A 17669-nucleotide genomic window follows, 5' to 3' on the forward strand; every position below is an offset into this window, starting at 1 on the left:
ATCTGAACCAGTATGACCGTTCTTATGCTCTTAAAGAGAGAGAAGCTCAAAGTCTGTCTTTAACCATGTAAACCAGTCAAGAAGGAAAACAGAAACGGGAAGAATGAAATCTAGGGGTGATAGGTGATTGGATTTGGGAAAACTCTTGCATGCCAGGTAATCCCCTTTCAGATCAGAAGCATGCTCAGATGACTGTGACACTCTCCATATATTACACATGTGTACAGTGCCTAGCACAAAGAATTGGAGTCCCTAGGCATTACCACTGTACAAATAAATAATAAAAATCCAGTGAAGACACATAAAAAACAAATACACAGTACCTAACATCATCCTGGAAAAGCTGAGAAAAAAGCTAATGTGACAATAGTCTGGATTGTCATATGAAGTCACAGGTAGGCAACATTTCCAACAAAAAGAGACCATCAGTTGTCAGCAACGATAAAGAAATAAACTGGTGAAACCATGGTGAAGCTGTTACCTAACTGGGAACTAGACTGAGGCTCTTGTGGTGATGGAGTATGGTGTCGTTGCTTACAACTCCTTAGTTAAGTTAGCAACTACAGTTCCACTATCAGCTATAATTTGACACCTATCCAGACTTTCAATATGAAGAAAGTATTTCTGTGAGCATTTGTGTGGTTGCTACTAATAGTCAGCACTTATGTGGAGTACAATTAATTGCACTTTTCTTTATTCTTGATTGGGCACAAATCCTGGTCTTAAAGAAATCAGTAGCAAAATTTCCACTAAGATCGGTGGGCCCAGCATTTAGCCCATTGTGCAATCCTAGAATGTGTTGCACAGATTGCTCTGGATCTGTCAGTAGAATTCATTTTTGTAATATGAATCCTGAATAGGAAATGTGTAGGGAAATCGTCAGGAATAAGCAGAATACTGTAACTGCTTTTTATAGTTCAACATCTTGGCAGATTTTAAATTATACAACTTTGTTTTCAACCCCAAAATTAAACATTGTATCCTAAAAGTTCAGGTTATCAAATTAAAATCCTGAAAATTCTATTAAAAACAAAACACACGTTAACATATGAAGTTAAGTTCCCCTCCTTTTTTACTCTCCCTGCCTACCATTCTCACTAGAAAAAACACAGTGCCAATGTCTGAGCAGTGTAGGACTCCTGGTCTGAGTTTAAAAAAAAACAAACAGCTACTTCTACAGAGACGATATTTGTAGCTGTATTGGACAGAGAAATTATGAAGTAAAGTGGCATGCTTTCTCTGCTTTCTGTGCATACTGGTTGTCATACTAATTCACGAAGTGCTGGGTCAGCTCACAGCTACTTTCTAGTAGTACCGGTGTTTCAGCACTGGAAACAAACCAGAATGTGGATGAGTTTCATTAGCTTTTTTGTTTGGTTAAGGAGGGGAGTTTCAGCCCCTAAATACACAGTTACAGACAAACTTTTAAGAGCAGTAGAGGAAATTTGAGAGCACCTTATTATCCGAAGCAGAGTTTTCCTCAGAGCCAGATCCTCAGTTGCACCATAGCTCTACTTGGAACAGCTGAGGAACTGGTCTCTGGAATAATTTAGAGGAGCCTCAGGTTTCTTTAGTTTCACTTGGCTGCAGTAGCCCTCAAGGAGCCATTCAGCCAGCTGGGGATCAGTGAAGCACAGCAGCACTGTACACATGCCTCTTATGCTGGAGGTCATATGGTGGTTAGTATAGAGTCAGCCATGGCCCGTAATTTAACTCTACACCACTTTTGATATGTGTGGAAAAACCCATGTACAGTGATCTCTGGTCCTTGTAGCTGCAGGGAACAGATAAGAGTTACTGACACAGTGCTTTATCTTTTTGAAGAACTACATAAACATTTCTAATTAATCCTCAACGATCCTGCGATGCAGATTAATATTTATTAATATCCCTGTTTTAAAGATGGGGAATCATTATTGTCTAGGGACACTGCAAATAAGTATTTGACCCAGGACTAGAACCCAGTCTCTTGATTTCCAGAGCCATGCAAAATCCTCATGATTTAAAGTGTCTCCCAGTGTCCTTGTGTGTTTGTCAATCTTTCTGAGTTGTAGTTTTCCCATCTGAAAAATAGGCTAATAAACCTCTTCACTGATATCATGCTTTTTCCATCTGTAGATTTCAAATTATATCAGAAAGCATTATTAGTCTTTTATAGTAGCATATCTCCTGCGGACGCTACAGGTAAACAAACCATCCCGGCCTGCCAGCGGATTTTCCTGATGGACAGCATGCCAAAGGTTGCCGATCCCTGGTTTAGGATATAAGGCTTGGATCAGCTGCATAAGAGATCTGTGTCCTTACTCTAGATCATCTGCAAACTCTTTTTTGTATCCTATAGCAAGCCATGTAGATTCTCTGTGCCTTATTTATCCAATCTGAAAAATGGCAGTAATGATATTTGCCAACTTCTAAAAGACCTTGTGGTGCCTCATTATGTTTCACTAAATATAAAGAAATTAGTCAGATCATTCATGGAAGAGGTAAGAATACAAATTATAGCCTTGTTCATTTTCCAGGGCCATTCTGGTAGAGAAAGCAGCAATAGGGAGAAGCACCTTTTACTAGTGCTGTTGTTTCTCCAAACACCTGGAAAGCTGTCTGGGGTTAATTTCAAGAAATTTTAGAGTTCTGGGCAATTGTTTGCAAAGCTAATTTGGTCTCTGCTGCAGAAGATGCTCTGGTTAAATGTTTACATGTTGTAGTGCATATTTTGGCCCTGAAGATACTCACTGTGTGTGAAGGAAAGCACGTGTGTAAGTCTTTGCAGATTTGGTTTCTAAGAATTAATTCAATAATTATTTCAGATTTATCAAATAAGTTCATGATCAGTTAATCTTTCTAAGTAATGCAATGTAGCTCTCTCGAGTAAATAAGGTTTCTTAGCCACATAATTTAAGTCCAATCTGCTGAATAGTACAAAGGGCCTTGACTATAGGGCTGTTTTTTGTTGTTGTTGGTTGTTTTTTTGTTTTTTTAAAGATTCACAAGAATGTTTCTATAATGGGGAAACTTGTTTTTTCTTTATTTCCAATCCAGTTTCCTGGACCATCATTTGCTTAATTTTAAAAAACATTTTTACAAAAATCGCAGAAACTATATCTGGAAAATTACAATCAAGAGATGATTGTTTTCCAAAGTTATGAACATTTGAAAACAGAATATCACAATGGATTTAACAAACAATCAAACTTAACTATAGCTTTCACTGCCTCAAAACTGATATAATTTAAAACTACACTATTTGATTGTGGATGTGACTGGCTAAAAGGAAAAAAAGTGCTTATTCACAAATGTAGAATTTATCACTGTTAGAATTCTCAATGGGCAAGAAATGCTTATTTCTTGCAGAAATAATACTTCCATTAAAGACATTTTATTATTTCTTCATGATATTCTAAATAAATTTCTTATCTCATCAGTTAATTTGATTTACATAAATGCAAAAGTAAAAGCATTAGACAATTCTTATTGTTCTATATATTGTATTGGCCATGGAATGATTTCTAAACCCTAAATCCTCACATAATAAATGAATAGTTTTTAGTTGAACAAATGCTACTCCTGTATAAAGCATCTTCTTTCATTTGTATGCCCAGCCGAACTTTTCTTTATATTTGTGTATAAAATGTGCAGGAGGTGGAGAACCTGTTTGTAATTCTGTCGGCAATTCTACATCTTGGAGATATTCGGTTTACTGCTCTGACAGACGCTGAGACAGCATTTGTGTCAGACCTGCAGCTACTAGAACAAGGTCAGTAGAACGTGACCTTCTAGTATTGCCTACTTTGTCTCTTATAATAAAGTGATTTCACTGATTCACCAATAGATGGAAACACTGTTCCAGGCAAACAGAGATCTGCATCCTGGAGACTCATAAATTACTGGGGAAACACAGTACCCTATTGACTCTGATGCTTTATAAATTACAGATTTTTATGGGAATAAGCAAAATGCTATTGTGGCAAATTATCAAATTCAGTGTCATATCCAATGGTGCCATTTTCCAAAAGAAATTGCACAGTGTACTTTGGTCTTTTTTTTTATATCTATCTATCTATCTATCTATCTATCTATCTATCTATCTATCCACTTTTACTGCATGTCAACATCTAAGCAACTTGCATTTAATAGAATTCCTTACGTTCAGAAATCCTTGCCTTAAAAGCTTCCCTAGCTTTGAAGTTGCCCTGTTGGTCACTTACAAATCTCCTCTAAGTGGCTTATGAATAGATTACCAATAAGCAGCATACCTTAACTCTAATACCAAAGAGATCCTGCCAAGCCCTAGGGAAAGTTCTGTGTAATCTGTATGACAGAAAAAAGCTGTAATTTAATATACAGATACATTAAACTTTACAAAGTCCTGATTATAGTAAGCCGATTTTACATGTTCATTAATTTTGATTACTGCTATGACAGCTCACTCTGCATTAATGTGTAGGTTTTTTCACTGTATACGAAAAATAGTATTGAAATAAAAAAATCTATTTATATATTGAAATACAGTAATTGAACACATGTTCCTCTCATTTCAAAACAACTCTTTCCTTTTAGTCGCAGGAATGTTGCAGGTATCGCCAGATGAACTTGCTTCAGCCTTAACAACTGATGTCCAGTATTTCAAAGGTACTTTTTTCCAAGTCCACATTCTAATAAATCAGACTTGGTAGCTTTTAGATCCTTCTGGTGTCTGTCAGAGCTAAAAAGAGTTAATGGTTTGTTTCTCATTTTTTATGAACCAGCAAAGAGACTCTCTCAAGGATATCTTGGTGGAGATCAAACTGTGCCTGGAATTACAGCAACCTTTTGTAACATGCAGCTCAGTAACAGATCAGAGGCTGATGCTGATAGACCTGAACTGTGGTGAACCTTGCAGCAAGGTCACAGACCAGGTCCTAGTGCTAAAAACCAGTGTCAGCAGGAGTGCCCTTAAGAAATTCCATGCAGATAAGTCATCCGCAACAAGAAAGGAGCCTGTATGCCACACGAATTATTTTTTGTCTCTGTTCACTCCTGACCTGAGAATCTTCCAAGTATGTTAGTGGGAGCCTTTTGTTATTTGACTTGTTAGGTCTTTCTACATAATTAGAACACAACAGGGACATTGGAAATGGGACAAGTGAAGAGGCTGGACAGAGAGATTATTATGAGAACAAGTATTTTTAAAGTATTTTATACACTTTATAATCATGTTTTCTTCTCCTTTTTGTGTTTACTTTCTTAGGAGACATGATCACGAGGAGACACACTATAGAGATTGCAGAATTTTACCAAGATCTTTTGGCAAAGTCACTGTATAGTCGTTTATTTAGTTTTTTAGTGAACACAATCAACTACTACCTCCAGAATCAATATGAGACCAGCAGGTAGGAACTCAGGTGCTAACTAATCCCATTGGTAATCTTACATGCTGATGCCCTATTTAAAATAATCTAACGTACAAAAGATACATGGGCAATGTAGCCATCATTAAAGCATTTCATGATAGCATTCCAGTTATGCTTAGTGATGTTACTGATCATTCATGGAGTGTTCCAATTCCATCACTGCTTGATGAAAAAATGTACATTGTGTGCTTGTATGCAAATGAATTTACAGACCAAAGAGAGAGGTTATTATTTCTACACCAGTCAGTGTCTAATATTTATGTATCTAGATAGTTAACTGCATAGAAACCAAATCTGTAACTGCTCTAAGCTGAGTCCAAAGTTGGTCAGCTCTGATATGACACTGCTTTATGTTAGTAGGCATGTTATTTTTTTCATGTAAATTATTGGTGTTAGTCTGTATATTCTTCTATAATGGTGTTTGTTACTACTAATATTTTAAAAGTTGGCATTATGGCATCAGATAAGATATTTAACAAGTAGTGGTCTGGTTGGCATTTAGTTGATGCAAAGCTCACTTATTATTCTTCTCAATATCTCATGACGTTGAGCAGGTTATTAAAAACAAAATTCAGCTCAAAAGCCTTCAAATACATGTTTAAATGTCACTTCTCTTTGAATGAAACCTTAGGAGTATTTTCTACATGTCTGTAGGTAATCATCTGCTAAACTCAAACAAATTACATCTGACATGGTTTCTTGGAAAACATGAATGCCTATTAAAATGCATTAATGGAGCCATTCAGAAACAAAAAAAACTTAAAAATAAATCTCAGCAGAATTCAGACAGAAAACTAAAACAAGAAGTCTAATTATACTGTAATATGTATGTGTCTTAACTAAGATTCAAAATGTGACATACACACTGATAAATACCGGCTTTTTCATGTTTACCAAATACATGCCGGTTTGGCATTCTTCACAAGTGGTGAACCACAAGTGAGTTCTGTGAGTCGTCTTTAACAAGTGCCAATAATCCCTTTATACCACAGTCCGACAGGCTGCCCGGGCCACATACTTAAGCAGAAATACTATTTTAGAAATATTAGTTTTGTTTTTTAAAAAATCCATCCATTTGTAAAGCCGCTGAGCCAAAATTGCTCTGCATCTCTTTCATACAGATTTAATATCATAGAAGGGCTTTAAAGCTACCAGAGCTGGGCATCAGGGAATTCACCCAATATAAAGGGCTTCCCTGGCTAGAGTAGAGCTGCATACCCAGCTCAATGCCGGTGCAGGGGATGTACTGGAGGCATTCCAAGGTGGAAGGTGACTTCGCCTGGGATGCTTCTACTGGACCAGTCCCTTAGAGCCACATGCAACTGGGCTCAAGTTAGAGCAACTTCAGATTGCTCTAATCTGTGCCAGAAGTTGTCTTTGGTCTGTTCATGATGAGGGAGGCACAATGTGGCACAGAGCTATATTTTGCCCTTTCCTCCTCTCTGAGCTTCTTGGGCCAGCTCAGCTCTGGCACAGAGATGAATTGGGCCCATGCTATGCCTACACTATGAGCTGGGATGTAATTCCCTTGCTCAGGTACACATACTTGCACTAGCTCTTGTTGAACTAGCTCAGATATAAATATCAGTGTAGCCATGGTCCCGCGGGTAGCGCAGTAGAGGCACAGTTGAGTTGTGCTGAGTACATATCCCCCAGTTGCAGATGGGTTTGTATTTGGCATGGCTCAGCTGGTATGTGTACCAGTATGTGTACACAAGCAGGGGAATGACACCCTCTGACATACCGCGGCACAATCCAGACTAGTGGGGGATTGTGCCACCCTTGCATGCTCTTCTGTAGTAGCGCCCAGCTGGGCCACTTGCAAACAGCCTGCCAGCATGCAGGTCACATCCTAAGGGTCTTCACGTAACTGCAGCCTGCCAGCTATACCCTGGCTGCCGCCAGCCTTAGTTATACTTCAGGGTGACCCCAGCCCATTCCCAGTACTGGATCTTCCCCCAGAAATATATGACCTGTACTGCCCAGCCCTCTCCTGGACAGTAGAAATATATTAAATTTGCTACTTCTTTAGAGGAATAATATGCCATTTTATTACCTTAAATAATTACCCAGACACTTCAGTTTAAACACACCAAATTAGATAACACAGTAAATCAAGTTTATTAACTACAAAGAAACAAATATTAAGTGAGTACAAGTAATGAAGCATAAAAGTCAGAAATGGTTACAAGAAAAATAAAGAAACAATGCTCACTAATATCTATTTAAGAAACTATCTTAGTTGCAAAACCAACTTTCTCACCACATGCTCCAGCAGTTTACTGCCCCAGCTTTCAGCTCAGGACCCTTCCTCAAGGGTCCAACAGCTGTTTGCTTTTGTCTTCTCAGGTATGGAGAATGACGTGGACAGGGGGAGAGAGACAGGGATACCTAGGGGCAGTTTGTCCCTCCTTTTTATGGTTTCAGTCCCTCTCTTGAAAAACATTTCCAGCTGAGAACCAGGAGACAAAGTCAGTGTGGCAGGATATTCCCTGCTGATTTTTCGTCCTGTTTGAACATCCTTTGTTATCCCCTCCTGCTTGGTGACTCTGTTTACAGCTTAAATGCCAATTAAGGCAAACATACACTCCTTTGTTCAAGACAGGTCTGTTTGACCAGTATGGTACTACATGAGTCTTACCATTTTTTAAAAAGCATAGAGGGGAATCTTATAACTTCACGTACAGTGTTGCCTCACATTTTATCAACAAATTGAATTTTCAAATGGTACCTCACAAGGCATACTTTGGACAAAGATTATTATAATAGTGTGTAGGGTGTGAACTCAGGTGTGTATTCCATCACAGACCCTTAACTTGTAGTGTAGACAGCCATCGTTACCATGAGTCCAATTATTAAGGCTTTGCAGGGAGAGGAAAACATACAACACATTTTAAAAACCTCTAAAATTATTGGAAATAGCTTTTTTTTGTACATCATAATCTGTGATTTTAAGGTTTGATATTTCAGGACCTATTAAAGCTAGGAGCTGGTGTCTTTCATGCCCAGTGGCTCTTTTTTCTAGCCCTAACACAATCTTAAGATATTAGACCTTAAACTGTCACTGTACAGGACTCATCCTATACTTCATCCAGTTGTAACTGAGTATGCTTGGGGAGAGTTCTACATTTTGGTGGGGAGGATATATTTGTCAAGTTGTTTCTAATAGTCAGGCAACCTTAATGAAAGACAGTGCTACCTATTCGGACTATAATATGGCAGCTGTTTGAAGATGCTCAGAGGTTTGGAATCTTAGCGGTTGTCTTGGTGGAGCTGGGCAGAGTGCAGGCGAAGTAATCAAAGAGATAGAATAAATGCAATTTATCACATACATCTGCAGTTTACGGATCAAATTTTACTTATTTACACCAGGGCAATCAGTGGGATTGCAACAGTGTGCTTTGGAATAAGACTTGGCCCAAAGTGTGTTACAAAGTTCTTTTAACAAGACTTTATAGAACAATAAAATTAGATGCTAACATGCTAGAAACATCTGACTCAATATATTGAAAATCAAAGTGCATTACTAAAAAAATCCTGGGCTTCACTTTCTTTGTGGAATTACTAGAATTTGATCATTAATATTGATTTTTTCATTTACAATGAAACAGCTAATGGCTGGTTTACAGGTGAAGCAAAACGGGTGATTGCCATTAGATCTAAGGGGAAAAAAGTTTACTGAGTAGATGCAAGAACATACTCTCTAGGTGCAAAGTAGATAAAAGCATTGCCAGAATCTGACAAACACATGAATGGATAATGCCTGTTAAATCAATGTACAGCAGCAGTTTTAATGACAATGTAATGATAGAGTTATTATTCACCTTCCGGAAAATTGAACTTGTTCATTCATAGTGACTCACAATTTTGTCTAACTAAAGCACCATTTTTATATTAACCAGCATAATTATAACCATTAATACAAATGTAGGCTGGTTACAAGGTACTTTCATGTTCACAGTTTTGTCTGTCCTGTATGATATTGTTTTTAAGGAGGGCACTATGACAGAAAACTAATCTTGTGTGATTAGAGTTCTAAAATGTATCGAGAGAAAAATAACTCCAAATGCTTGTTAATGCTCATCATTGTTAAAAATAATATTTATTAACTTTTTTGATTTCAGGTATATTAGATGCTTCTGTTCTATCTACTGTATTTTACAAACCATATGCATGAGGGTTTTTTAAGACCTTGTATTGCTAAGATTTATTGTATTGCTAACAAACTTGCTGATTGTGAGCCTTGGATAATAGAGCCTTAAACAAATATCACTGACTGCTGCAATTTCAATTATTTGATTACCCTTTGGAAGTGTCAAGTCTAGAGCGTCTGACATTAGTACCAATATACAATGTATTAATGTGACATCAGGAAGTCCTGACTCATAGCTGAAAGAGGGCCTGTTCACAGATACTAGCAATGCCTAAAGAGGCTCAGGAAATGTTTATCTTTTTCTAACTGATGAAAAAAATATTGAATTGAGTATGTTTGGTTTGGAAAACCTAGTTTTTTGTCTGGCCTTGCTACCTATGCCCCTTACAAAGTAGCAGGTACTATGTTTATAGTAATTTGTTAGCAAAAGAAAAAGTCTCCCTGTTTCATGACCTGGAGATATGGCTAATGCCAAAATATTTGAGGCACTGCAGACTAGCAAATGAGGTTAGCTTTTGATTATGGCTTTGTATCCATGGTGTCAAGTCAGCCATAGGCAATTTCCCTTTCAAATGTCATCTTCTGAATATTTCTGAAACCATATTTTGCATCTTTCAAAAGTGTAATTTTTTATCCATAGTAAAATCTTTTCAAATATTGACAGAATATAGCAGTGGCAACATTTGTTTTGGCACAAGGAAAATACTGGAAATCTCAATCACAAAATTCCTTTCAATGCATTATGCATCATTTGAGTTATAATAAGATCACATGCAAGATAGTTTTGAGGTATATAGCTATCAGCCTTGGAGAAGAAATCAGTAGGATTTTTTCCCTTCTCGACAAAAATTTCTGTTCATCTGTCACTGAGCTCAGCAATAGGAGGGGATCATAGGGGGACTCTTCAACTGAAAACACGAACCCACAGCATGAAGCAACATTCCCCCACATGATTTGGAAAATAAAAATCCGTAATGCGGTATGGGGCATAATGTCATTTTTGAGCTTTGGCCCAGTATGCATTGTTGTTGGGTTTTTTGTGCTTACTCATAAAAGACAAAAACAGATTTTTAAACTGCAGAACAAATCTAGCCTTTCAAGAGATGGGAAAGTTAGCCCTTCCTAGCACTGAGTGAACTGTGAAAGGTTTTGAATCAACCTGGATACTGTGGTTGAAGAAAATCTTCACCACCCAGTACTAGTCATGCACGGACCTGCAGCATCAGATGTTGAGTCTGTGATTCCTTCCTCCTCCCCCACTCCTCATGTCCAATATGCATATACCAGTGAGGCCTCAGAGGAGTGAGGAAACAGAAAAGTCAGTGCCTCCACAGTGCCTCAGAGGAATAATCAAGAGAATTAGAGACCCACTAAGTCAGTCCCATCAACCTTTACTTTTATGTTTTAATAATTGTTGTAGGCAAAGGTGAACTGCTCTTCTGGCATTGGATGTGTAGGAATATATGCCTAAACTAGGCCTCAGTTAGAGAGGTTATATACTGTATCAAATCCTCATAGTACTTCCCCTTGTTAATCAGTATCACTTCTGCTTTATCCAGATCAAACTTAAACCAGCTTGCTTTCATCCTGGTCACTGCCAGATGTTGGAGGAGCAGGGAGAGGACTGTGTCTGGGTCATATGAAAAGGAGATGTAAAGCTGAGTGCCATCATAGTGATGACATGTTAAACCATACCACTTCACAGTCGCACCTCATTGCTTTACATAGATATTGAACCAAAGGGATGATATGACTGAACTTTACAGATTTCCACAGCTGAAAACCTTCAGGAGCAGAAGAGTAGTTACTCAGTATCGACTTGTAAGACTGCTCTGAAATGAGTGTGCAGAACCATTGTAAGGGAATTCTGTCCATCTCTCCCAGGAATTGCAAATGGGTCAACTGCACCTCATGATCACTGATACGACATCTGCCATGACAATATCACTCAGAAAGCCTGGTATCTATGAGTTGCTCTTAGGAGCTGGCAACTGTTTTTATGTGGTTTATTTTTAACGTAGCTATTCAACCTCAAGGACAAAAGGTGTTGCTAGTCTAACTGGGAAAAAATTACAGAGAACTCATTCTGAAAAAGGCAAAACTGGGGATGTTTCAAAGCATTATAGTTGAGGTATTATTTTGTAAATTGAAACCTCAAATTGAAATCTCAGGTGTGGTTCACATCTGTGTCATATTTTAATCAATTCCAAAGTTACAGGGTAATCGGGGAGTTGCAAAAATTCTTCCAATATTGGCTCATATTCTATGAAGTGTGTGAAGCCTGAAAAAATATTTCAATCACAATAGTAATAAATAATCAGTTACTACTGTCCAAAAAGCTTAGTTAATACATTGTAACTGAATTTCAAATCCATCCAGAATCCAAATACAAGCACTGCTTTCTTACCTTCATTAAACATGGCCTAGTAATATAGAAGCACGCACTTTGCTTATTGAAAGAAAGAAGTCTCTATAGCCAATATTCCTATTTTGTGATATTGGTTTTACTTCTCATTACGTTTGAAAGGCTCAATATTTACATTGTCTAAGTGTCAGTATTGTTGAGCAATCCTAAAAAAGTAAAGTAAAATAAGGACTATTGAGAAAGAAAATTCTTTCTTTTTAATATGTATCCCTTTATATTTCTGGTGGCATTTCCCCTTGATTTGTAAACATGAGAGAACAGATCTTTCTATTTTGCTGTGGAAATCTCTGTTATGATTAATTTAAGAAAAGTAATTTTGCTGGAATTAGTATGATTGACAGCTAAGCAAGAAAAATATGTCCCAACCCTCTCCTTGGAGGGAAGAGTCTTAGAGTGGGATAAGGACACACACACACAATGTAGTGAAGTAATTTATAGCCAACTATAAAATATTATTTTAATTAATATATTACATTGTCTGTTGAAATTTAAGTTAACGAAAATGGGCAAAAAGTTAACAAAGATAATTACTGGATTTCTTAATCAAATCCATTGTTCCAGCTCTACACTATGATGACAGGAAGACAGGCTTAAGGACCAGTGTGGGGATGCAGTTATTCTGATGTAGCCTCTTGTAGCCAGACTAGGTGACTCTTATTAAAAGGGAAAAAAATCTAGTCCGATTTATGTAGTGTGACTGCACTGCATACGGGTGTGGAGAGAGAGAGAGATGAGCTCACTGAGGACACAAGGGCCAGGAATCTGAAGTAGAGCTGATCAAATTATTTTGACAAAACTTTTTTTCTGTCAACATGTTTCATGGAAATGTGTCAGTTTGGACATTTTTTTTTTTTTTGTCAAAAATAGACAGTATCCCAATGGTTAGGGCATGCTTCTGGGATGTGGAAGAAACAGTTTCCACATTGGGACTAAGACTACTTTCACAACATCAAAATTTTTTGTGAAACAAAATTATTATTTTCTGGCCAGCTCTATCCTCTGAAGATCTTCTGTGCCAGTCAGGCTAGAAGCTGGATTGGGATAAGGCTTAGTGGTTTCAGGTGTGTCCAAATATAAGTGCAAGATGATTTAGTTAAAACTATGCTGCTCAAGATAGCAGACCCCATTTCTCCTTGGGGATTTCTGGAGATGCGGTACAGCAATGGTCCTTGGATGCCTCAGATGGGGATATGTTGATCATTACTATGGCCAGTTGTTGTAGGGACCTACCACCCTGCTGGGGTTAAGGAAGTCATGGAACTCTCTTATTCATCAGAAGGAAAATCTCACAGGCAGTGACAAGGCTCTGTCTAATAGTATTAACATAGGACTTTAGGAGAGGGAGCCTTGAGGAGAGGGTTACACAGGGGTGAAACAAGGAAAGCATGCCCCCGGATATTGATCTGAGAGGAAGTTACATGGAAAGGTATTAGGCTTTCTGGGAGAGGTGAAGAATTATTTTATCTACTTTATCTGTCTTGAAATTTATAGAGGCAGGGTGGGTGAGGTATATCTTTTATTAGACCAACTTCTATTGGTGAAAGAAACAAGGTTTTGATCTTATACAAAGCTTTTCCTCAGGTCTGGGAAAGATACTTAAGAGTGTCACAGCTAACTACAAGGCAGAACAAATTGTTAAGCACAAGGAGTTAACACATGTTGCAAAATACTATTCAAGGTGAAGTGAGCTGCTGACACCTCTGCAGTCAGAGGAGAAAGGAGGGTTAAAGGTTGTTGTAATGAGCCATAAATCCAGTGTCCTTTTGAGTCCATGATTTTAAACTCTCAGACTTGTCTTTTGAAGATATTGTGCAGGTTTCCTTTTGAGGACAAGGACCAAGAGATTAGATATGGAGTGATTGTTTTCTGAAAAGTGTTCACCTACAGATGATATGGTATTTTTGTCTTTATGAGTTCATTCATGAGTGTAGTGATTGTTTCATTTCATCTACATAACTGTTCTTGGGGCAGTTAGTGCACTGGATGAGGTCTACCACATGTTTTGATAGGACCCATGGATTTTGAAAGGTGTGTTGTTGGAGGTATTGATCATTGCAGCAGTGGAGATATATCTACAAGTTTTGCATCTGTTGTTCTGGCAGGGTCTGGTGCTACTTTGAGTTGTGTGTTCTGGTCTGTTGTGAAGTTGTGTTGCTTCTGATTATAAGCTTGGCAAGATTGGGGGTTATTTGAAGGCCAGAAAAGGGGGTTTGGAAAAAATTTCTTTCAGAATGTGGTCCCCATTTAATCGAGGATGTAATTGTTTAATGATAGCCCACATGGGTTCCTGTGTAGGGCGGTAGGTGACAACTAATTGGTCCTGCTTTGAGCAGGGGGTTGGACTAGATGACCTTCTGGGGTCCCTTCCAACCCTGATATTCTATGATTCTATGATTCTATGAACTAGAGGTGTGTGGTCAGTGGGGTTTTTTTTTCTTGTATTGAAGCACTTTTTCTCGGGGTATTTGGGTGGCCTGTTCCATGATGTGATCTACTTCTCTGGTGAAGTCTCTTTGTTAAGGGAAGGTGGTTTTAAATGTGTTAGGGTGTATATCCCAGACTTTCTCCTTGGAGTATATTCTGTGGTATCTAAACGCCTGGCTGTAGACAACAGATTTCTTGTTTGGAATGTTTACTGAATCTGTGAAGGTAGTTGTGGTGATCCTTGTGTTTATTATATATAGTTGTCTGTAGGATTCCATTGTTGAAAACCCTAGAAATAGGGTATATTTTGGACAATATTGTATGTAGGTTAACTGAGGGAAAGGCATGGGAGAACCCATCTTTTTGCAAATACTATAAAGGTAAATCAGAGGATGTTTGACAATCCAGAAATAACAAAGGCATTCTGGTGTTCATCCAACTTTCAAATGTGTTTACTAAAACGATAACATGCTAAGTATTTAAGAGAATAGACAGTATTTTCAAGGAAGATGGTAGATGTTCCTTTTGAAAATGACTGTGGTTCAAATTCTGCCCTTTATCAGGTGTGTGTAACTCTCCCTGGGTTTAATGTAGACCCATGCTGTTTGCTATTATAACTTGTGAATAAATGCAAAGTATAAAAATTAGGGATGATTCATCTGTTCCTCTTGAAAATGCAGAGAGTACAAGGCTGGTGTATCTCTGCTCAAATGGAGACTTGAATCATGAGTACATGAGACTGAAGCTTACATTTTTAAACCAAAAAATTAAAATGGGTTGCATTATTAGAAATGTAGCCAGTGATATTTCTCTGTTTCTTGGTGAAGAAATTTCCTCATATATGCTAATTGATCTCATGATAACCTCTCCCACCCAGCAAAGTCAGTCTAGTCCAGATTTATTATGCATCTCTCTGCCCTGTCGTTTGAGAATATAGTCAGTCTTGCAATGATCAGCAGAGTTAATGCTAGTATTGAACTACTACTCCTCAGAAATGAAAGGGAACTTTTGGGGTATGACATCTGAGGAAGGCTTTTAAAAATGCTTTGCCTATCTCTGAGGAAGGCTCAGAATGTTAGGAAGGAGGTTGATAATTCTGCTGTTTTATTGAATGTAAGAGGTTTTTTGGGGAGTGGGTTGAAGTAAGGAGGTGCTGTTTTGAAATTTAGGGCCAGATCCTCCCCTGGTGTGAATGGATGCTGCTGAATTGACTTCAGTGGAACTACACCAATTGAGGATTTAGTATTTTATACTTTATTTTTTTGGCTTAACTAGCTAATATACATATTTGATTAATGGGGATGATATGCACTGCTGACAAGTAGCTTTATGTGGGCATCCTCATCTATAGAGAGAGGAGATGTCTGTTCTGCTAAAGCCCAAATGCTGATCATGGAAACAAAGCTCAAGTAAGAGGGACAGCTGTTGAATGGTGGAGGTAGCCTGCTGTGTCCTACCTAAGTCCCACACTTTCAAATGTTTTGATGTGTGAAAATAGCCACTGCTAAGAATGTTCAAAGTTGTCTGAATGCCCAGTGGCTTGGGCAATTGAACTGGACAGATTAAGGCAGGGTACACAAACTGGAGGAAGATATTCACACATCAGCTCCTCACTGGCTGCTCTGAAGTCTGTGCACCTTTGAAACAGACAGCACACAGTGTAAGAATCCCCAAATAAAAATTTCAGACAGACAGACAGGTTTTACTGAGGAGTACACAAGTGGCATCGGGAAAGAGGAGGATAGTGAGGATTAGGGGACAGGAGAGGCAGGGTGCAGGAGGTGAAAGGATTAGAGATACATGTAGCAGGGTTTAGAGTGACAGTTTTCACTGGGGGAACTGGGAGTGGGAAGAGGCTGCAGTAGCCCAACTAACTGAGCTGGATACATTCTGAGGTAACTCAGGGAAAGGATAGTGAAGAAAAGAGGTCGAGGCTCTAAGCAGAGATGGTTTTTCCTTCCTCTCAGGCTCTATGATCCTCAGATGGCCTTCCTTGACCCTCCTGAGCCATAGGTCATACAGAGATACAGGCTTACCCCTGAATCTGTCCAGTACCTCTATGATGTGATGACATGAAGGAAGCTGTGGAGGCTGACCTGGAGCAATAATGTCCTCTGCTCCAGCCAGAGTACTTGGCATCCGTGCCACTTGGCATCAATGCTCGTGTCTTTTCCGAGGACCCATCAGGGACAATATTGGCATCAGTAAATCCTCTTTGTGTCTAAGGGTATGACGACGCTGCATTTTAAAACCCACAGCAATGAGTGTCAGAGCCTGGATCTGTAGACTTGGGCTTGCAGGGCTCACTCTGTGGCACTAAAATCAGCTAGGTAGACATTTGGGCTGGGGCTCTGAAGCCTAGGGAAGGTTGGTTTCAAAGCCCAAGCTCCAGCCTGAGCTGCTACACTGCTGTTTTTAGTGCCTGAGCATGAGACTCACAAGCCCAAGTCTGTAGACCTGGGCTCTGAGATTTGCTGCTGCAGGTTTTAAAATACAGTGTAGATGCTAAACCCTAAAAGGGCTTCCTAAACGTAAAAGCCCAAGGGTTAAAGACGAGCTTCTCTATGGGTAGGCAGACCCAGCATTAAATTATTCAGGAATTCTACATTATGGTGAACTTACCATTTTTTACCGGTCCCGGTGTATGGTTCACACTTCCTTCAGAGGGGACCGATGACAGGAAATGCAACCAAAAGAAATCAAAGACAAACCTGTGCTATGAGTATGATAGCTGTATGCACCAGGGTTTATGGGTTTGGTAGCTAGATCTGGCGTCATACCACAGCTCTTACATCCTGCCATTGCCCCTATTAACTGTTACCTGGTTTACACCCTGAGCCCACAGCTTCTGTTTTACGTTGCCACATACAGCTGGTGGGTGATTGCCTGGCAGTATGTCCACAAGGGTTTGGGGGGGTTTCTTTTGTTTGTTTTTATAATGGTGTTGTCAATGTCTAGATCTGTGCAGTTGAGCTTCCTAGTCTGCACTGTCATTAGCACCAGACTAAAATCTTGTAGGTTTGGGTAATCTCCAACAGTGGCTGAAAATGATGCTTCACACAGCTCACTAAATGTCCAAGTGCCATTAGCATATATAAGTTCAGAATTTTCCTATGCTAATATGCATCCATTTGGCATTTCCACTCTGCACTGAGCACACAGGAAATAGGTACAGATGTTTTGGAAAAATCCTGCTGAAAAATGGATGCTTGGGCAACTGAGTGCATCCAAACACCTACCATTCCCACGAGCTGCCCATCTCACATCTGAGTTTTCA

General features: G+C 38.8%; 1 protein-coding gene across 6 annotated transcripts in view; it reads left to right on the forward strand.

Moving 5' to 3' along the window:
- MYO16 (myosin XVI) overlaps window positions 1–17669 on the forward strand; it is a 610604-nt gene that overhangs the window by 429380 nt on the left and 163555 nt on the right. For all 6 annotated transcript variants that reach the window (XM_073349543.2, XM_078853554.1, XM_073349529.2 and 3 more), the window contains 3 exons: window positions 3637–3754; window positions 4558–4629; window positions 5228–5369. In XM_073349543.2, coding sequence (XP_073205644.1) covers window positions 3637–3754; window positions 4558–4629; window positions 5228–5369 — 332 coding nt within the window. The remainder of the gene's footprint in view (window positions 1–3636; window positions 3755–4557; window positions 4630–5227; window positions 5370–17669) is intronic.

Source organism: Lepidochelys kempii, chromosome 1 (assembly GCF_965140285.1).
Source record: "Lepidochelys kempii isolate rLepKem1 chromosome 1, rLepKem1.hap1, whole genome shotgun sequence".
Taxonomy (NCBI): domain Eukaryota; kingdom Metazoa; phylum Chordata; order Testudines; family Cheloniidae; genus Lepidochelys; species Lepidochelys kempii.